General features: G+C 43.4%; 1 protein-coding gene and 1 long non-coding RNA gene across 2 annotated transcripts in view; one reads left to right on the top strand and one right to left on the bottom strand.

The window, feature by feature from the left end:
• The window catches only part of VPS53 (VPS53 subunit of GARP complex), a 136958-nt gene that overhangs the window by 57522 nt on the left and 56825 nt on the right, over positions 1-22611 (top strand). Inside the window, exons 10-12 of the mRNA XM_047080661.1 lie at positions 186-328; positions 2970-3111; positions 17075-17176. Coding sequence (XP_046936617.1) covers positions 186-328; positions 2970-3111; positions 17075-17176 — 387 coding nt within the window. The remainder of the gene's footprint in view (positions 1-185; positions 329-2969; positions 3112-17074; positions 17177-22611) is intronic.
• On the bottom strand, positions 16693-19327 carry LOC124512984 (uncharacterized). The gene is made up of 2 exons (XR_006962273.1): positions 19176-19327; positions 16693-16991 (listed from the first exon to the last, which is right to left on the bottom strand). It is a non-coding gene; the product is annotated as an uncharacterized LOC124512984 (long non-coding RNA).

The following is a 22611-nucleotide window of genomic DNA, read 5'->3' as shown; positions in this document are numbered from 1 at the left end:
GTCTAATCGTAGACCAAGTTAAGTACCTCTGGATCAAGTGAAAAAGTAGCCTAGATTCTTTAAAACTGTGAGAAATAAAGAGACTGGTTTTGTTTTTCTTGGTTCTGTGTTTCTGCTTGTTTCCTTAAACTGTCAACACTGCTTCTAAGCACGGGGTGGCTTTTGTTCCCTCCCTTCCTAATAAGGTTGCCTGGCTGGACAAAATCGACAGACGCTATGCCTGGATAAAACGCCAGCTCGTGGACTATGAGGAGAAATATGGCCGTATGTTTCCACGTGAGTGGTACATGACCGAGAGGATTGCAGTAGAATTTTGCCACGTCACAAGGTAGATTCTGTTTTTAGGCTGGTTTTACTGTTAATTGAAATCAATTGAAATTGGTCGATTGAAATCAATCCCCTGGTCTCCAGGGGCTCCGTGTTGCCTCGTGCATCGGGTGCCACTTCCACCTTTTGTTGTTGTCATTTGAAAGTCACCATTTTTTTTTAAACATTTATTTATTTTTGAGAGACAGAGAGAGACAAGAGCACGAGTGGGGGAGGGGCAGAGAGAGAATGAGACCGAGAATCCGAAGCAGGCTCCGGGCTCTGAGCTGTCAGCACAGAGCCCGATGCGGGGCTCGAACTCACAAACCATGAGATTATGACCCGAGCCAACGTCGGACGCTTTAACCGACTGAGCCACCCATGCGCCACTGAAAGCTACCATTTTAATGAGAACTTTTCCTGTGCTGGACTCTCTCCCTTTAGGAGACCCTTTTCCTGTTGAAAGTCAGATTTTATATTCCCAAAACCAACCCCTAAACTCCAGCTGTGGCTGTATTTCAACTTCTTCAACTTCAGAGTTCCAATCCGAGAAGAGAGAGAATGTATGTGGAGGAAGGGGAAAAACTTCTAGAAAAAAAAGTGAAGAGGAGTACATGAGAGCCCTGGGCTAGTAGCCTGTAGCCAAAGCATTCGTTTTTCCCCTCACGAGTAATTTATGTATAACACAGCAGCTGCATCTGCTCCCGTCTTTGCTCTAGCGCTTTCCTTTGGCCTAACCCTTGCCTCGAACACTCTGCCTTTTCTAGTTAACCTGCTTAAGGCTCATCAACCAGATTTCCCTGTGTTACTCATCACCCCACATTTTCTCCTGTGTCTCCATCACATATATCAGCATACAGTGTATATATCCGTCATCATTTTGCTTTTCTGACTTGCTACATAGGTAGCTCTGTAGGGTCAGGGCTAGTGTCTACCTCATTGACATAGTAGACACTCAGGAAATATTTGTTGAACAAATTTCCTGCCCTTAACAGTGTTTTTATAGTTTTTGGATAGTTAATAGTATCAGCATCTGAATGTTCTAAGCATTCTAAAGACCTTCTCTCATTCATCCTGTCTGCAGTTTCTATGAATGTCACCCAGGGCCAGATAGCTCATTTATATTGACGAATTAAAACCCAAGAAGGTTAGATCTGTGTGTCCATGAGAAAGCTAAAACTGTAGTCAAAATTTTTTATTCTGTATTTGCAGCTATACCACAACAGTGTTACCACCCGGTAACTGGGTTTTATTAGTTATCTATGCCCTTCTCGCAGTGCACAATTACATTAATTCCAGGCTAATTAAAAAAAAAAGTCTCATGTCTAAGCATAACTCAACCTTTAGAATAATTCATGGTAGGCATCTTTCTTAAAATCATAGAGTACAATTAAGTTGTATGCTTAATTAAGTTGTGTTTAAACACGGGGGGGGGATTTCTTAAGGGATTTTGCCTGTTGATTTCAGTTTTTTTAATAGACTTTATTTTTTTAGAGTAATTTTAGGATCACAGCAAAATTGAGAGGAAGATATGGAGGTTTCTGATATGCTCCTGCCCCTGCCCATGCATAGCCCCCCTGCTACCCGTATCCCCCACCAAAATGCTCATTTGTTAGAATCAATGGACCTGCATTGACACATCCTCACCACCCAGAGCCCACAGTTTACCTTAGGGTTCCCTCCAGGTGTTGTACGTTCTATGTGGCTGCTGTTTTCAGAAGCACATTTGCAGCCATAGGTTTAGATAACCTTTCAATGTTGATTTAAGGACACTTGTGGTTGTCACTTTCTACGTCCTGGTTAGCCAAGAAAGCGAATTCCTTGAGAAATTGGTGACTGATTCTCTGCAGTGTCCAGTTCAGTGACTTTTGCACACTAACTCTGAAAAGTGAAGCCTGCAGGAAACTGGGAGTGAGCTAACGCCACAAATCCGTTGTAGCAGCTAATGCCGGTGCTGCTGCTGTTGCTGCCAGGCTTTCATTGTTGGAATTTTGGCCACCGTCCTACAGACACATAATTCTCAAGTAATCTCAGAGGCTCTTTGTTTCATCTTGCCATTTATTTGTATGGGAAGATGATCATAGCCCAGTACTTACTAAGAGCTCTCAGGTCACTGCTCCCTTGCGGCTCCCATCCTGAAACCGCACTGGAGTGGTACAGAAGCTTCGCAGGTGGGAACCACCGAAGCGTGGACGCGTCACTATTCACACAGGGGTTCTGGTCTCTCACGTGTGTTTCCAGGGTTCCTGCTCTCTCGTTGGAGAGATGGTTATTGAGCTGTTTGGAAGAGGGAGCTTTGTGATTCAGTAATTGACAGCTTGTGCCATTGTGTAAAATGCATGCGTTTTTATAAAATACTGAGTAAGTGGTTTGTGGATATTATTAACAAATTATGGAAAGATACAAAAATCAGAGTAACCGTATAACCAAATCGATCTCCTTAAATCCTTGATTTATTTTTTGACTAGTGGATAATTTCACCTTAAAATTCTTACTTAGAATGTGTATTTCTGCTCCCCAAGCATTAAACTTAGTTTGTGACAGACCTCAGGATTTGAAATGACCACATGCTTTCTGTTTTTTTAATATAAGCTACAGCCATTTACTTTACCCTATCTTGAATGATCAGTTCTTCTGACAGCGTTTATCTCTTTGTTTTGAAGGACAGAACTCGCCAAGATTATGCGTACCAGAGCCAAGGAAATTGAAGTGAAATTGCTTCTTTTTGCTATTCAGAGAACAACTAACTTTGAGGGGTTTCTTGCAAAACGCTTCTCCGGGTGCACCCTGACAGATGGAGCTCTGGTAGGACCTTCCTGAGGGAGACTGGGACATGAAGTCAGGGTGTGCGTGCTTGGGCTTCATGTTAGTCTTTAATCTGGTGGTTCCAGCCCGTGGCTCGAGTGCTCAATCCCCCAGTCCAGATATTTCGCTCAACTCGTGTGAGTGGTGACACAGAGTACTCTGTGGGTTTACTGTTTCCTATTGTGCGATACTTCACGTCTTTAGAATGTTCTGTCATCATTTTACGATGTTTTGCTCCATTTTACAGACTAGTAATTTTGTGAGTCATAGAGGCCTCACTTATTCACTCACAAATACCGTATTACTCTATCAACTGTTGAGTTTTATTACAATTAGGGTATGTTTTTACTTTAGAGTTCGTTTTCTTTTTTTCTTTTTTAAATGTTTATTTACTTTTGAGAGAGAAAGAGACAGAGTGTGAGCAGGGAGGGGCAGAGAGAGAGAGGGAGACACAGAATCTGAAGCAGGCTCCAGGCTCCGAGCTGGCACAGAGCCCCGTGTGAGGCCTGAACTCATGAACTGCAAGACCGTGACCTGAGCTAAAGTCAGATGCTTAACCGACTGAGCCACCCAGGCACCCATAGACTTTGTTTTCTTAATGTCTCTGGTGAGCAAACCAGGTCAGTGTGTCCCTGTAAACCTCAAAGCCAAGTGTACAAACCCACATGTCAGGGAACTACTAAATGATAAAAACACAAAAGTATGCACGCAGGCCTGAGGCCCGTGCACGTCCATGAGGAAGGTGGAATGTAGTGTTGTTAGTTAGCATCGCTTAGTGCCTGTGTAACCAGACACCAGCTCCAAAGCGTCTCTCTAAAAACTGTTTTTGGAAACCCAGCCTCCTTGCCAACACATCAGTGTGCTTTCTTCAGATTTCCTATCCATGAGGAAACCAAATTTTTTTTTTTTTCAACGTTTTTATTTATTTTGGGGACAGAGAGAGACAGAGCATGAACGGGGGAGGGGCAGAGAGAGAGGGAGACACAGAATCGGAAACAGGCTCCAGGCTCCGAGCCATCAGCCCAGAGCCTGACGCGGGGCTCGAACTCACGGACCGCGAGATCGTGACCTGGCTGAAGTCGGACGCTTAACCGACTGCGCCACCCAGGCGCCCCGAAAACCAAATTTTTATGTTTTATGTAATTTCTGTTCACACTGTCACATACGCACACACACACACAGACTTTGGGCTTCTTGCATTCAGGAACCATGGTTGATTCATTTCTGCTCCCTGTCATGCAAAAAATACACAGACCTTGTGCAGGCAGGCAGGAGTGAGGAGGGAAGGACAAAAGGAGGGAGGGAGGAAGAAATCAAAGTTGAAAACTGGTAACAACAGAGAACTGATGTGACTTGGTAGGAAAACCCTTGGACCAACAAGTCAAGAGATACTTGTGATCCAGTCCAGACTCTGCTAGTATTCAGTGAACTGCCTTCTCTGTTAAACGAAAAGCAGAAACTATCCTTCAGTAACATTGTGCTAGGGGAAACAAGACATCAAACCCAGAAGCCACAAAGAAAAGTACTAAAAGATTTCACGACATAAAAAGAATGAAAGAGACCATTAACTTAACTAATGGATAAACAAGAAAGTAGGAAATAAAAATACAGTTTAAGCTATAAGACAAATGATTAATATCCAACATAAAAGAATTCTTCAAAATCAGTAAGAAAATGGCAAGTAACCAATTAGAAAAATGAGTACAGAGCCTAGCAAGAAATTCACTGAAGAAATAGTTGGCCAGTAAACTTGAAAAAAAATAGAAGAGGATACAAATGTTCTTACATCAGGTTGGCAGAAATGTTACAAGACTAACAATACAGTGGCCAGTATGCAAATACGTGCAGCCTTTCTGGAGACCAAGTCGTCATTATGTAATCAAAACTTTAAATGTGCATGCCCTGTGAGGCAACAGCTTAACATCTAGATAGGAGGTCTATAAAAAAATCTGTACATGTATCAGAAGATGTACCAAGAAAGAGGTGAACTGCAGCCTTAAAAGGGGGAAAAAAAGTGGAGGTTTCTATGTTTCTATGTTTATCATTGAAAAATGATTACATAAAATATAATATAGCCATAATGTGGAACAGCAGTTAAATGGGGTCTCGATCTAGATGTGCTGTCATAGAAAAGAAACCCCTCACATACATTGTCAAGTGGAAAATGTAAGCTGTAGGCCAGTACATATGGTGTAATTCCTCTTGATGTTAAAAACAAAAAGCATGCTTATGTATGTAAATGTGTAAGAAAAAGGTCTAGAAGTGACAACAGTGGCTGTCTCTGGGGAAGGAAGTTGGAGACGGTGGAGAGGTCCCAACATGGGACTTGAACTTACAACCCCAAGATCAAGAGTCGCACGCTCTACCAACTGAGCGAGCCAGGTGCCCCTGCAACACTCAATTTTAAGGCAAGACCATAAGGCCCTACCTACTTAGGGAAATAAAATACAAGGAACCACAGGGCACTCTTTCCATACTTAAAAAATAAAACTACATGTGTATACTCCTCTGCTTGTTACTTCATGTTCAAAATTGATTTCTTTTTAGTAGTAACGAAAAAAGCCACGAAACAAATGAAAATGCCCTTAAGTAAACTGCAGGTCACAAAAGGAAATAATAGGTAATAGAAATGTGACTGAAAGAAGAATGCATTTCTCTCCTGAGACCTCTTTGGTTGACCTCAGCAGCTCCTGATATTCTCTCTGCCCTCCCCAAGCTGTTTCTGGCCTGGTTTCAGACGGACACTCATCTGGCTCTGGGTTTAGCCCCACAGAGGTCTGCTTGCGCACAGGAGGCTTAAGCATTGAACACAGACCCCATCCGAGAGTGTCCCACTGTGCACCCATGGCTTCCAGCCAGGCAGGGTCAGGGGAGCCAAAGGACGAGTTTGTCCAGCTGACTACAGGAAATAGAACCCCGTGGAGGCTGCTTGAATGACACCAGTGCCACACAAACACCTGTTTTGCGCCATTCTTCTCCTTCTCTGACTGGGCCCTACTTCCTGCTGGTTTTGCTTTTACATTTAGGAGGCTCTGGGATTACAGGGAAACAGATGGCCCCGTTGTATCTGATGACCAGGAGAGCCTGTAAACTTGGAGCTGTCCCAGGACGTGTCGCCTCTCATTCATGCTAGGAAATGCCCCACAGGTCCAAAGAGGCAGAGTAATGTGGGGGCCAGGAAGGCCCCCTTTGGACAAGGTGAGCCTAACAAACAGGATAACCCTGTAGAGACCATGAAAAACTGGGAGGGGCTGTGTGAAGACCATGCTTTTTTATAGAAAGTAGGTACAGGAATGCCAAAGTGGCAGTTGCCCCACTGTAAGCACCTTCTTTCTGTAGGGGAGGAGAGGGCTTGGGGGTGCTTGTCTCTCGGGGCAACATGGCCTCTCTCCACTGTCTAGGCTCCTGGGCTGCAGCCTTCTGTCTCCCTGTCTCCTGGCAGGTGCTGCGCTCTGTGGGGTTGGTAATGTCAGATGGGAATGCTCGAACCTTTTTTTTTTTTTTTTTTAAACCAATTTCTTCCCTTTTTTGTCTTCTATTTTGAAAATTTTCTGGCATAATTGATTTACAAATTTCTCCAATTGTTCAGTTGTTGCTTCTTCTCCTGTCAAGTTTGCAAAGAGTTTCAGGTTACAAATCCTGGGCCAGAAAGTCCTGCTGAGCTATAAGCTCTTTATTCATCCCTCTCAATGGGGTCAGCAGTTTTCTCCACAGACTTCTCCAAAACCATTCAACTCCTTTGGATCAGACTCATACCCCGGACCATTCTTTGTTTCAGTTATCATGACCCAGCAACCATTCTGCATTCCAAGTCCTGACAGCGGCTGCTCCATAACCTTTAAGGATTTCGGCTTAAAGATTAGTTAGTGGAAAGGCAACAACTCCTGTGGCCTCCTCAACAAGGCAGGCCAGGTCTTAGAGAATCAGTTCATTGCAGCCCTGCCTTGGGAATATGTAAATGTGCTTCTCACTGTAGGTGATGTTCACCCTGAGGTGAGCCTGAGGTGCCATCACCTTGCTGTGGCCCAAGTGGGGCCTTCACCTGTAGTCCGTAGGTCTCAATGGCAGGGCCACTGGTAGATTAGTCATGGCCGCTGACCATGCTCCCAACAGACAGTGTTGGGAAGGGGTGGCCTGGGCTAGGCTGGGCTGGGGGTCCAAGTGGCCTGACTCCCCAGTCTACCTGCTGGGCACCCCACCTGAAGACTTGCTGCTCCCCGTCTCCTTACACCCTCCCTGAGCTGTCTTGCTTTTTGGAAAATTTTTGTGGTTACCATTACTTCAGGGCATCAGAATAAACTACAAAGTAAACCCAGATATATCTTGATGTCCTATAACATATACCAAATTTCATAGAAAGTCAGTGAATTCCTTGCAAAGTTATGGGACAGATAAGTCAGCCAAGGAGTCAGTTGACCAAAGACCCTCCCAGGCCCACCCACCCCTCTCACTGATATTCAGACCCTGTTAAGCCCCTTGCTGACTGATTAACAATTAGGGTGAGCTATAGCGGCAATGAACTCACCTGGAAGGACCTATCACAGTCCAGTGCCTCTAACTGATCAGTGTGATAGGTCATCTTTGGCTCTTTTTTAACAGATGCCACTTTGACATCTGTTAGAGATGTCCACTGAAAGAACTTTAAGGACAGGGCTCGTCTGGTTTTAGGTACTAACCCTAACACAGTTATGGCGTCCTCTGCTGTAATTTCCTGGAGGAGGTGAGCTACCATTGCTTTTTGCTAATTGCCTAAGCTCCTGGCCCTGAAGAGGGATTCAAAATACTCTGTAAATTAAAATGCCTTGAAATTAAAAGCAAATGTCTGGATGTGACTTAACTGTACCTACATTCTCCAAAATCTATAAAGAACTTAATCAAACTCAGCACCCAAAAAACAATCCAGTGAAGAAATGGGTAAAAGACATGAACAGACAAGAAGACATCCAGATGGCTAACAGATGCATGGAAAGATGCCCAACATCACTCATCATCAGGGAAATACAAATCAGAACCATAATGAGATACCACCTCACACCTGTCAGAATTGCTAAAATTAACAGTTCAGGAAACAACAGATGTTGGCGAGGATGCAGAGAAAGGGGAACACTTGTGCACTGCTGGTGGGAATGCAAACTGGTGCAGCCACTCTGGAAAACAGTACGCAGGTTCCTCAAAAAATTTAAAATAGAACTACCCAGCAATAGCACTACCAAGTATTTATCCAAGGGATACAAAAATGCTGATTCAAAGGGGCACATGCACCCCAATGTGTATAGAAGTGCTATCAACAATAGCCAAATTATGAGAAGAGCCCAAATGTCCATTGACTGATGAATGGATAAAGACGATGTGGTGTGTATATACAACGGAATATTACTTGGCAATCAGAGAGAATGAAATCTTGCCATTTGCAACAACGTGGATGGAACTAGGATGTATCATGCTAAGTGAAATAAGTCAGAGAAAGACAAATACTGTGTATGATTGCATTCATATATGGAATTTAAGCAACAAAAGAGATGAACATAGGAAAAGGGAAGAAAAAATAAGATAAAAACAGAGAGGGAGGCAAACCATAAGCGACTGTTAAATACAGAGAACAAATAGGGTTGCTGGAGCGGGTGTTGTGTAGGGGGATGGGTTAAATGGGTGATGGGCATTAAGGAGGACACTTGTTGGGATGAGCAGTGGGTGTTATATGTAAATGACGAATCACTAAATTCTCCTGAAACCATTATTACACTATATGTTAATTAACTGGGATTAAAAAAAAAAAGCTATATCAACATGCATTATTAGTGACTCAATGATTAGATTCAAGGTAAACACTGTATTTAGCCTCTACAAAAGCAAAGTAGACTGGGTTTTTATAACTGGCTCGCTGTAGTATTTTTAATAAAATTAAAATTTTTAATAAAATTAAAAAATTCCTGGAGCGCCTGGGTGGCTCCGTCGGTTGAGCGGCGGACTTCGGCTCAGGTCACGATCTCACTGTCCACGAGTTCAAGCCCCGCACCGGGCTCTGTGCTGACAGCTCAGAGCCTGGAGCCTGTTTCAGATTCTGTGTCTCCCTCTCTCTGACCCTCCCCCGTTCATGCTCTGTCTCTGTCTCAAAAATGAATAAACGTTAAAAAAAAAAAATTTTTTTTTTTAAAGTAAAAAATTCCCCATTGCATAAGTTGCCTTTCTAAATAGAATCATCCTTTGCCTCTAGGGGTCATTTCAATATACATTTATACTGGCCCAGTTTTTTAAAGTACATTGTAAATATACAAGCTATAGATGTGCTTTTTAATCACACGGTTTAAACATAACGAGAGCCCACACAAAGCAGCTTGCCCTATACCTCAGTCTTCCAGCAACTTAACACCTGTGTCAGGGAGACTGCACAAGTGGAGGAGGGCAGGGTCTTAGTGGTTCTGCCACAGTACAAGGACTTGGGTCCTGAGCACGGAAGGAGCTCTCCTTTGATGTTTCAAAATGTTTTATAAATGCTTTATTTGAATAGCATCCTAAGAGGATATTACCTTCTGCTTGTTTGTTTCTGATAAGAAAGCAATACACGGTCAAGATAGAAAATGTAGAAATTATAGCAAGAATGGAGAAGAAAAAAAGCCGTCATTTATTTTCCCATCAGTCAGAGGTGAAGATTTGGGGTTCATTTTACACAGTTGAAATTGCACTTTTAAAATATATTTTTAGGGGCACCTCAGTACCTCAGTTGGTTAAGTGTCCAACTTTGGCTCGGGTCATGATCTCATGGTCCGTGAGTTTGAGCCCCGCGTTGGGCTCTGTGCCGACAGCTCAGAGCCTGGAGCCTGTTTTGGTTTCTGTGTCTCCCTCTCTCTCTGCCCCTCCCCTGCTTGTGCTCTATCTCTCTCTCAAAAATCAGTAAAGATTAAAAAAAAATTTTAAATATATTTTTAAATTGAAATGTAATTCATATAACAAAATTTCACATAATACATTTAAAGTATACGGTTCAGTTGTTTTTAGTATATTCATAAGGTTATGCCAGCATTCCAACTATCCAATTCTAAGACGTTTCCATTGTCCCCAAAAGAACCCTGCCCCACTCCCACTGTAGCAGCCACTTCCAATTTCCTCCTTCCCCCCAACCCCGGCCCCAGGCAAGCACTAATCTATTTTCTGTCTTTATGGGTTTGCCTATTCTGGATATTTCATATAAATGGAATCTTGTAATATGTGGCCTTCTGTGCCTGACTTTCTTCACTCAGCATAGCGTTTTTAAGAGGTTCATTCATTGGGTAACATGTATCAGTATTTCAATCCTTCTTTTTTTTTTTAATGATTTAAAAAAAATTTTAACATTTATTTATTTTTGAGAGAGACAGAATATGAGCGGGCAGGGGCAGAGCGAGAGTGGGACACAGAATCTGAAGCAGGCTCCAGGCTCTGAGCTGTCAGCACAGTTATATGTTTATTTTGAGAGAGAGAGCAAGAGCAGGGGAGGGACAGAGAGAGAGAGTCCCAAGCAGGCTCCACACTCGGCACAGAGCCTAACTCAGGGCTGTATCCCAGGAACCCCGACGTCATGATCTGAGCCGAGATCAAGAATTGGCTGCTTAACCAACTGAGCCACCCAGGCGCCCTTCAGTCCTTTTCATGGCTGAATCATATTCCACTGCTTGGGTAGATGCTTTAAGCCATGTATCAGTTAATAGACATTTGAGTTGTTTCCACTTTTTGGCTGTTACAATGCTGTGAACATTAATGGACCAGTTTTTGTGTAACTATGTTTTCAGTGTTCTTGGTAGTGTACCCAAGAGTGGAATCATTGGGTTACATGGTAACTCTGTGTCTAACTTTTTGAGGAGCCATCATTGTTTTCCACAGCAGCTACGCCATTTTACATTCTCACCACATGTGTAGGGAGGTTTTGATTTTTCCACGTTTTTGCCAGTAGTTACTACTTTCTGGGTTTTTTTGTTTTTTAATTACTACAGCCATCCTCATGGATAGAAAGTAGTATCTCATTGTGGTTTTGATGTGCATTTTCCTAGTGACTGATAACACTGAACATCTTTTCCATGTGTTTATTGGACTTCTTCTTTTGAGAAATGTCTATTCAAGTCCTTTGCCCATTTTTTACTTGGGTTGTTTGTATTTTTATTGTTAAGTTGTGAGAGGGTTTTCTAAAACAATATTTTCTAGATATAGTCTATCATAGATCAGCTGCATGGTTTGTAAATATTTTCTCCCATTCTGTGGGTTGTCTTTTCACTTTTTTGATAGTGTCCTTTGATATACAAAAGTTTTCCATTTTGATGAGATCCCACTTTTCTAGTTTTTTTTTTTCTTTTGTTCTTTGAGTTTTGGTGTCATCCTCAAGGTCACAAACATTTACCTATGCTTCATCCTAAGAGTTTTATAGTCTTTGTTCTTATATTTAGATCTTTGATCCATATTGTTTGTTTTTATATATGATGTATAAATACAATTTTTAATGTTTATTTATTTTGAGAGAGAGAGAATGCGTGAGCGTATGTGAGTGGGATAGGGGCACACAGAGAGAGAAAGAATCCCAAGCAGCTGTGCTGAAGCACAGAGCCTGATGTGGAGCTTAATCGCACAAACCATGAGATTGTGACCTGAGCAGAAATCAAGAGTTGGACATCTAACCACCTGAGCCACCTAGGCACCCCATGATGTGTAAATACAATTTTAAAGCTTACTTTCCTTCGTTATGTCATAGCTCAAGTGGTTTCTTGATCAGTATATAATATTTCATTATATAGATAGTCCAGAATTTCCTTAACTATCCTTTTCTTGTTGGACCCTTAAGTACTTGTCATTTTTTCACTATTATGAATAAGGTCATGGTGAACACAGTTTTGTTCACATTGGAGATTATTTTCTTATGATACAAGTTGAATGAATTACAGGGCCAAAAAGTAGGAGTATTTTAATATTTAAGATAGCCTCTGGTTTTTTTTTTTTTTAATTTTTTAGTGTTTATTTACTTACTTTTGAGAGAGAGCACAAGTGGGGGAGGGACACAGAGAGAGACGGAGACACAGAATCTCAAGCAAGGATAGCCCTGTTTTAAACTGCTTTCTGTATTCTTGTCTCTTATAAATGCACCTGCCTAGTCTCCCAGCACTGAATCTTGATGTTAGTGACAGTTTGTTAAAATTCAGAAGAAATAGTTACTCTGCTTTTCATGAAATTCATGGTGCTCATGCATTGATGCCTGATGTAAAGGGGTAACTGCCAGATTAAAAAAAGGCAAAGCAATCCGAAAATGTTTCTTTAGAGTAATACATGCTTTGCCTCCTAGGCACACACTCAAGAGAATTGAAAATTCTCCTGTGTTTGTACAAACACTTGTACGTGAATGTTCATGGCAGCACTATTCACGATAGCCAAAAAGTAGAAACAACCCAAATGTCTATTAATGGACAAATGGAGAAGCAAAATATGGCATATCCGTACAGTGGAATATTATTCAGCAAAAAAAAAAAAACAAACAAACTGAAATACTGATATATATTATAGGATTAACCTCCAAAACACTGTACTAAGTGAAAGATGCCAGACACAAAAGGCCACATGTTATATGATTCCATTTATATGAAATGTCGGGGATGGGCAAATTCATAGAGATAGTAAGTAGATTAGGAGTTACCAGGGATTGGGGGAAGGGAAGGATTGGAAGTGACAGCTAATGGATATGGGGCCTCCTTTGGGGTAAAAATGGTTCTGGGACTAGATAGTGGTGATGGTGGCACAGCTTTGTGAATATACTGAAAATCACTAAATTTTAAGTCACCAAAAATGGTGAATTTTATGTTAATTATGTATCACAGTTTTAAAATACTAAGCGTTTTAGAAAATACCGAGTTTAGTTATAAATCATCTTCACTCTTCAGATAATTTGTCTACCAAAAAAACGAGAAGAGAGAAATAGCTTATTAAAGCTCAAACAGAATAAAATATTTTAAAAGGACAACCTCTTCCTTCTTAGTTGCCCTAAATCCCTCTCCCCAGAGATGTCCACTGTTTAATAGCTTGAGACCCTCCAACAAGCATACACACACAAACGCACAGGTTTCTTTGTTTTGTTTACAGAAAATAGAAAATGTTGCCTGTGTGTCCAAAGAAGATTTTAGTGAGTGTTTCCCATCTGACCAGGATTTATTCACAAAGTTTTTCAAGGCTGCTGTTTGGGCAGAGCCTTAGGAAAAGATGAAAAATTGAATCAGACAGGTGCCTACGGTCTAGCGGAAAAAGGAGACAATGTGTAACAGTCACAGTGTAAGGTACGAGCACGGTGTGCCAAGAGAGGTCCCAGTGATACTAAAGCAGGTATATCAACTGGAGCCTCCAGGTCATCTCTTTAAGGACGAATCAGGAGTGGGGCTGAAGTAAAGCATTTATGGAATAAGAAGTACAGAAATTGTGGAATTTTCGTCCTGTAACTGAAAGCTTTCTCCTCCAGGGAGAGGAAACAGATTGGTCTTAAATTTCAGAGCGCCTTCTCTGATCACTTGAAGTGTCCAGCTAGGGCCTCAGGAAAGCATTTGTGCAGCTGGACCCCGATGCAGACACACTAGTGACTAAAGCCGCGTTCTCTCTTCCAGTAGTAAATTAGACAGGTTGGCCGGCCTGTGCACCTTATTGTTTTGGAGGTGTTGGGAACGCCATGTGGTTTAGTTAGGAGGAATTAACTTTCTATCTGAAGAATTTTTCTTTCCTGTACGGACTTGAAATCAACTGTCCTCATGGCAAAAAGAATGAATTCTTGTAACATTGGAAAGTCGTTCATTTCTTGGCAATTTTTTTTTGTTTTATTTAGCGGCCCCAGAGCTCATGGACTGTGTCATTTGAGTTATTTCTAATCTAAACCCAAACCTGTAATTCTTTATGGCCTACGACAGCTGCAGAGCAGAAATGAGAAGCGTGGTGTGGTTGGCTCTGACAACAGGGCTCTTGCATAGAAGGCTTCAGTTGTGCTGGTGATTGCTGGCTGCAAAGATTTAGGCTTTCATCACTGCAGATGAATCTGAGCGCTAAACTAGCCCTCCAAACAGCAAGCGTCTATATCTGCCCCTCAGGGCTTTCTCCTCCCTTTACCATAGAGGAAGGCAGCAGCTCAGCACCTGCCTGTGCCTTTGTAATTTGATGGACCCATTATTTTCATTTCCTGGAGATAGCCCAAAGAGGCAGAGAGTAGGGACAAAATCCTATTTGTGATTAAAGGAATTCTTTTTTTTTTTTTAAGTTTATTTATTGGGGGAAAGGGGCAGAGGGGAGGGGGAGAGAGAGAGAATCCCAAGCAGCCTCTGCCCTGTCAGTGCAGAGCCCAACACTGGGCTTGATCTCATGAACTGTGAGATCATGACCTGAACTGAAATCAAGCCTAACTGAGCCACCCGGACGCCCCTAAAAGGGAATCCTTTCTACCACACTTCGTAGCCCTGTGCTCCCACTTCTTCCCCGTCTCAGAGATGCTCCATTGAGAGGGGCACAGCCACAGTTCGACCCCCTTAAACACTAATGAGAACCCCCACGTTCCTAGTGCCAGCCGTGGTGTTGAGCCGCTTGGTACACGTGTCATGCCTCACCAACACAGTCTCATTTGATCCTCACGCAGCTCTGTGTGGTGGGCATCGATACCCCTCGCAAAGGAAGAGCTGAGGCTTGGAGGAGCTGAGCAGCGTATCCAAGCGATAGAGCGTGGACACAAACCCAGGTGTGTCACTCCCTTAATGGTGACACCAGCCATATGGTTGCTTTGGCCAAAAAGTGACTGACCCTTGATTCCTTTCTTGCCTTCACCTGTCACCCAGTCCTCTTGGCTTGATCTCCTACGTATGTCCCAAATCCAGCTGCCTGTGTCAGTCTCCACAACGCTGGCTTAGTCCAGTCCTGGGTCAGTCTTTGCTTGGAACCCTTGGAACCAGCCTCTTAAACTGGTCTTCGTGCGTTACAGTCCATCCTCTCCACAGCACTGGAATGATCTTCTAAAAATCTAAACTAGATCACATCACTTCCCTGTTTAAAACCCCCCAGTGACTGCCCAGTTGCATTGCGAAGAAAATCTCACCTTTACCACGGCCCACGGAGGTCTGTGATTGGGCTCCTGCTGCCTCTCTTTCTTCATGTGCCCTGTCCTCCTCCCTGTCCCTCAGACTCACCAAGCCTGTTCTAGGCATTGCACAAGGTCCCGTGCTAAGAGTGCTCTTTCCAGATCTTTGCCTGACTAGCTCCTTCTCATTCTGGTCTCTGCTCAGATATCACCTCCTTGAAGGGGCCTTGTCTGATCACCTGTATAAAGAAGCACTTGGAAATATTGTTTGAAAGATACATTGCTTTCTAAAAATAGCCCAGTTCTAAAAACAAACTATTTCGGGTTAAGTTTATAGGGACTTTTTTCCCCTTAGCAGGCAAAGCAGCCAAAGTTTGGAGTGTATAAATTTTAAATGTTTACTTGGTAGTTACACCATACTGTTTCTCAGCAGGATACTGTAGAAGTCATTGTCCTACTAATGGTTACCTTAAAGCTAATGCATTGATCACAAGGTTTTTCTCATACAGAGTCTTTATCTAGCAACATAACAGCATCTAAGTGTTTGAGCCAAGAATTAAGTAGTTTACATGAGTGTAAGCAGAATGGGCTTAAAGCCTAAACTGGACACTGGTGTGGCTTGTGTTTTTTGTGTTCAAATTGTTTATTTTTTCTGGATTGTTTTTGTTTGATTGTCATTGTTGGTTTTTTTTCCCCTTGTATCTTCATCTGATATCCTAACACTTAACAAAGTCATTCACTCTGTACAGTCCACGTGCTGTCCCTCTTGGCTTAGAGGGTTAGTTCAAGTTTCTCTGCTGATATATGTGAAAATGTCACATTTAGAAACACCGTCTCCACCTGGCTTCTTGTCTCCAAAGAGCCGTTCCTTGCCCCTTCCCCTCACCCCAGCACCAGCCAATCCCTTTTCTCCTTCTTGTCCACTTAGTTTTCTTTCTGCTAGGACTCCCAGCTCCCTGACATAAACAACATATTCAGGTCAAATTTGTAAAAAAAATTCCAAAGAGCTGCCTCAGTTCTGTTGTTGCCCTGGAATTATCATCACCATTGTCCCTTGTATGTGCCGTGTGCCCCTTCTCCCCTTTTGCACACTTCCTCCCATCTGATCCTTCAGGTAGTCCTGTACCTGTGACCTCAGGCTGCTATGGCTGAGAGAATTTAGGGGATTGGCCAGCGCCGAAGAGTTGGAGCTAAAGCCCATACTTCCTGCCTCCAGCTTTCCCACTAGCCTGTGTTCCCACTCAGGGACATATTTTAACAGAATATTCATCATCAGGACCTAGGAAGTAATTTTTCCCTAGTTGTGTTTCTGGTAATGGGACTTATTTGGGAAGGGACTCCTGTCTATAATCTAGAACACATAAGGTTAGCTTTCTAGTTTGTTCTTGAATTCCAGCCCATCCAGCATTTTGATTCATTCATATTCGGGGAGCAGCTAGTCAATGCCGGGCACCAGACAGAGGGTGAGGAAGACAGACATGATCCCTGCCATTACAGAATCTAGTGGGGGGATAAGACAGACAACTGGGTATTTGCAATATTTTAATAAATACCTTGGTCTGGGGACATACTGGGTAGAATAGAATCATGTAGCAGGGGCATCTAACCCAAACTTGACAGATGGGGAAGGCTTCCCAGAAGAAGGGACTTCTGATTTGAAGGCTGAAGGATGAATGAGAGTTTTAGCCAGATTGGGTTTGGGGTGGGATGGGCAATAAGGTTTCAGGAAGATGCAAGACAGTTTGAAGGCCAGGAGGTGAGAATGTGGTCCATGTCATCTCCATTCTTGCTCATTACATCAGATTTCGTGATTCAGCTGTTGGAGAGACTAGGAAAAAAGCAGATCGATGGCAAAAGGTATTGAGGGTATACTCAGGTAATACCTGTCTCTTTCTCATGTCTTCTTAACAGAAAAAACTCGAGTCTCCACCCCAATCGACCAATCCCTTCCTGGAAGATGAACCAGCGCCAGAAATGGAGGAACTGGCGATAGAGAAGGGAGACTTAGATCAAGTAAGTCCAGTTTGCATCTCCACATGTGACCTACCCAATGTTTGCTTCCGATTATGGGTCTGCTCGCTCTAAATATGGTCCTTTGGCTCTTGACCACATGCAGAGATGACAACTTCGGTGGTCTTAGAGAAAGCCTTTATCTGAAAACTGAATGGAGGAACAGCCCGTCCTGCCCACCTCTGTTCCCCAAGAGCTTCCCCACTGGAATGACCGACACACACAAGCTTCATTGGCCCGTGCAGTGCAGCGGTGGGAACTCCGCCCTGCCTTGTCCATCACCTCCTGTGCCTGCCAGCCTAGCCCTCGATGGTGTCCTTGTCTGTCCGGTGACCACACCAGAGGCTCAGCAATCCCCCGTGAAGTTAGCAGCACCATCAGCTAGGAGAGGCCTCCACTCAGTGTAAGCCAAGCACTTGAGGTCTGGAAGCCATCGGGGCGGCCTGGAAACATCCAGGTGACCAATGGCATATTTGGAGAGTTACTTTTCAGAGCACACTAACACTTTCATTTCCTTTGGATTTTCTTTCCAACTCTAAATTTCCTCTCCCTCCATCCTATAGAATGGTGTTGCTGTTTCACTGCCATTTTATGGCAGAGTGGTTAGAGCAATAAATCAGACCTCTTCCTGTCTGGATTAGCGATCCCTTCTTTTTAATTTTCTACACTTGGCTGCTCGAGGATTATTTTATAGAGTTGTTTTGCTCCAGACACCGCCGAAAGGGGGCTGGCTGGGAAGACCAGCCTGGGAAACCTGTAGCCATGCACTTTGCAGTTAACCCTGCATTCCTAGCACGGTGAGGGTAGGTGGACGATCGTGGCAGGAGCCGAGAGAACAGAATTTCCAGGAGCAGTTCCGAAGCAATGTGGTGGAATGTGTCTGGTCCACTGATTAAATAATTGTAATAACGTGGATACTTCACATTTTCATGGGCTTTATAGTTTCAGATTCTTCTACATGCTGCGTTCCATTTCCTCTTCCCAACCCCTGCCTCTCTCTTTGTAGGGTTCTATATATGAGCTGTAGTGCGTGCTGCTCAGAGAGGTCAAGTGATTTGCCCAGGGGTACAGAGTTTGGGCGTGGAAGAGCAAGGACCGAAAGCAAGGTCTAGAAGTCAGAGACTAGAATTCCTTTCCTGGAGCTCTTTCACTACACCGGGGTGTCTCAGTGAAAAGTGGAGAACACAGAAATGAACCCCATGAATACAGGCGGATACATAAACTGGAAGGATACCTCAGAGCTATATCCCAGAGATCTGTGGGATTAGGTATAACTGATTTAAATATCATATCAACTCTTGTGGGAGAAAACAGATTTCTTCCAACTAAAGAAATGCATCTCTCACATTTGGAGAGGAAGGACCCCGATAGGAAGGAGTCTGGACGTAGAGTTCACTTTTCTGGTGTGTCCTCTACCCACACTCCGTTGCCTGCACCCGTTTGAGCTTTGGGTGGTAGTTCTGTTTTCAGGGCTCTGTGTCTTCCCAGTGCTGGTGGCTGCCATGAAAAGTTATCCCTTTAGCCAGTCATCTCTGGATGTCGTTAAACTGGATTATGACAGCAGCCCCCGTTACTACGAAATCGGTTTGGTAGATACGATATGATCTGTCTCCCTCGTGGAACTGTTTGCTCATCCTGGAAGCCAGACGTTATTGTTGTAAGGACGAAGACTGCTCATTCCAAGGACACAGGACACAGATCCAGGGGGTAGGGCAGAGCCAGACTCTGGTCTGCTGTTAACTGACCATGTGGTAGGTTTTTACTGTCTCTAGACTTACCTAGTTTTTTTCGTCTTTAGAGAGAGCCTGTGGTTTTCAAACTATATTCCTTGGTGCCCCATCCCATGTCACTGTGGGGAGTTGGGAGGAGATCAGGGCTCTGAGTCCCTCCAGAATAGAGCAGTTCTGTTCTGAGTCACATCTATCATGGAATTCTTTCAAACCAGGGGTTTGAGATCTGTTTAAAAAGAAAGTACCAAAAACCCCTAGGCTAGATGACCCACCTGCAGTTTCCTTGGCCATTGCTTGTCAGTGAGGACACATGTGCACCAGTGACTAAGGCCTCCTCACATTCCGTCCCCAGCCTCCTGCGGCTTCCCCTGCCCATGTCTTGCTGGTGGTCCATTAAGTGGGAGCTCCAGGATCTCCGTCTTCCCAGCCACTTACTGGCTTCTGGAGTTGGGTGCGCAGGAAGCGCGGGAGCCCCGTGGGGCCTCAGGGAGGAAGTCCACAGGATGCTAGGTGAGCCGAGCCTGCGGTTGTCTGGGGTTACCCAACTCACTGTGTCACTGCATAAGTAGACAGTTGGCCCGCAAGGTGTAAGGGCCTCTCCCTGCTCTCTCCTGGAGTGTATGCTGTTGAGAAAGGGGTGTGAACTCGAGAAGAGGTATTTAGTTTGAGCAGCCAGTTGCCATCCTACTCCCAGTGTTAAAAAACAGCATCCGAAAGAGGACTGAAGGTGCCCAGAGACAAAGAAGTGAGGAATTTCTGGTTTAAAAACATACCCTTCTGGGGCGCCTGGGTGGCGCAGTCGGTTAAGCGTCCGACTTCAGCCAGGTCACGATCTCGCGGTCCGTGAGTTCGAGCCCCGCGTCGGGCTCTGGGCTGATGGCTCAGAGCCTGGAGCCTGTTTCCGATTCTGTGTCTCCCTCTCTCTCTGCCCCTCCCCTGTTCATGCTTTGTCTCTCTCTGTCCCCCCAAAAAAAAAATAAATAAACGTTGAAAAAAAAAAAAAAAAAAAAAAAAAAAAAAACATACCCTTCTGGTGATCCAAGCAGTTAGATTTAATCTCTTTACACTGGATAGTAATAAAAGGAAATGGGGCCAGCTGCACAGCTCCTTACTGTGACAACAGTAACCTTCTATTATTCCATCTAACTCCGGGAGGAAATAACTTAAACATCTGCGGCTTTTGGACAGAATTCACACACTCAGAAATGCAGCCCGAATGCTACTGCTAAATGACTTAGTATGTACTTTAAGCTGAGAATCAACCCTTTGGGGAGCTGGCCGGTGCGAAGGGAGACGCCAGTTTGAGCTGAAATTCCAGCACCTCTTATCTAAATAGGAGCACAGTCATAAAGCAGCTATAGGCCGGAGGCAGCCCTGTGGACAAAAATCAAAAAGGAAACTTTGGGCAGTCCCTCCCATTATTCCCCTTTTGCTTCCAACTCACACTAAAAACGCTGCAAGGGACCAGGAGGCGAGGTGTTGGGTCTCCGCTCCCTGCCAGGAGCGGCATTAGTGGGCAGTCACCTGCCATAGGGTTGGGACGCCCGTGCGGTCTGACGACGTTCTGTGGGTTCCGAGTGTTGTTTCATGGGGCCTCATCGAGCACATGGCCTGTGGAAGACTGACCATGATGAGATTGCTGGAATAGCATGTAGCTGTTTTCTTTTATCCCTTAGACTGTCTTTTTATGCGTATGCCGAGCGAGCTCCTCAGACTCTCCTCGACACAGATTTTTATCATATATTGCTTTTGCACACACATAAAAAGGAAAATAAGAGCGAAATAAATAGGTTAAGATACTCCTAAAACAACTTCACAGTCAGAGTCCAAGTCTCCTATACCACTTTTTAAAAAATCTTTGTATGCTGGGGCTCCTGGGTGGCTCAGTCAGTTAAGTGTCTGACTTTGGCTCAGGTCATGATCTCACGGTTTGTGAGTTCGAGCCCCGCGTCAGGCTCTGACAGCTCAGAGCCTGGTGCCTGCTTCTGATTCTGTGTCTCCCTCTCTCTCTGCTCCACCCTGGCTTGCACTCTGTCTCTCGAAGAAGAATAAATGTTAAAAAAAAAAAAAAAGCTTTGTATTTTTAAATAATTACAAAGTCATAAGTAGTTGCAGAGTGCAGAAAGGTCCTGTGTACCCATCTCCTCCTAGCTTCCCCCAGCGGTGACAGCTACCATAACTAGTGCATTATTAAATCTGTGAAATTGATTCTAACCCCTGTTGTACTCAGGCTTGGAGGTCTGCATTTTCCCACACTGTTGTCATCCAGGCCGTCCAGAGCATGGGTGATGTGCCATTGCTTGAGTGCTCCACCACCATCTCTGGGGTTATCTGCCAGGCCGTCCACAGCCATCTCTCAAGCTTTTTATCGTTATTTCTTGCTTTTTAAAAAGAAAATACCAAAATTAGAGAAAAGTCTTAAGAATATTGCAAGAACTCTCAAGTATCTTTCACCTGGGTTTACTAATTGTTAGCATTCTGCTACATTCGCTTTATCATTTCCTTTTTTTCCTTCCCATTTCTGTCTCCCTCTGTCCCTCTCTCCCCACTTCTTTCTCTCTCTCTCTCTTTTGGAACAGTTTAAGTTAGCTGATATCATGTCCTTTACCTCTAAATATTCCTGTGTGCATTTCCTAAGAAGAAGGTCATTCACTTAAATCACCACAGATCAAAATCAGAAAATGTGTTTCAGTACAGCACTATTACCTAATTTGTAGGGCTGAAATCTCATAATGTAGCCATTCTAAGGCGATAACTTAAACTGTTGTCAGTAATTGGAAAATTGCACATAAATTAGTGAACAAAACCAAATTCAAAATATACACGTTGATTTAAAACATGACAACATCTAGAGTGCCTGGATGGCTCAGTCAGTTAAGTGTCCGACTCTTGATTTCGGCTCAGGTCATGATATCGTGGTTTTTAGGATTGAGCCCCATGTTAGACTCTGTGCTGGCAGCATGGAGCCTCCCTGAGATTTTCTCTCTCTCTGCCCCTCCGCTGCTCATTCTCTCTCTCTCAGAATAAATAACCTTTTTAAAAAATTAATTTAAAAAATATGACAACATTCTATATTACATAAGTTATATTCCAGTTTATAATTAGCAGAAGGTATCCTGCAGATGTATGAATATTTTGGTCAAGGGAAGAACATGTAAGTAAAGGGGATAATTATAATCCTTATAATGATTATATTTTTTTAATAAAAAGATACTTGGGTGTTGTGGCTATATTTCCTAATTCTAAAATCAGGACACCTAGTCTTAAAAAAGTTAGACAAATCAGATTTGCCTCTTCATTTAAAAATCACCTTACTGAAAAGAATAAAATACTAAAAAATAGGTAACTGACATGGAAAATGTAGAACAATTAGGTAAGGACCATCCCCACACAGCCATCATACTATGTCATGGGTCCGCCATGTTAAACTGATGGACATGTGGGAAAAACTCCTGGGGCACCTGTGAAATGAAGGTGGAACTTTGGATCCAGAGTTCAAACTCCATGAACCCAGTCTTGGGAGCCTGTTGTAGTCTCACTCTGAGACCTGACTTTGGCAGTGGCTTTGGGACAATAAGGGAAAATAGCCCAGATTTTAGGAAGCACCAGAGTTTCTAAAAATCTTGCAAAGAAACAACAACAACAACAACAAAACAAAAACAAAAAAAGTAAAGACATGGAACTCTCAAAAGGTGAAAAGGGAAGAGA

This window comes from Lynx rufus, unplaced genomic scaffold (assembly GCF_022079265.1).
Source record: "Lynx rufus isolate CCGP_SWC_20201006 ecotype Redwood Valley unplaced genomic scaffold, mLynRuf1.p SCAF_18, whole genome shotgun sequence".
Classification (NCBI taxonomy): domain Eukaryota; kingdom Metazoa; phylum Chordata; class Mammalia; order Carnivora; family Felidae; genus Lynx; species Lynx rufus.
Note: the sequence above shows the minus strand (reverse complement) of the source record. Positions and strands in the feature narration are given on the sequence as shown.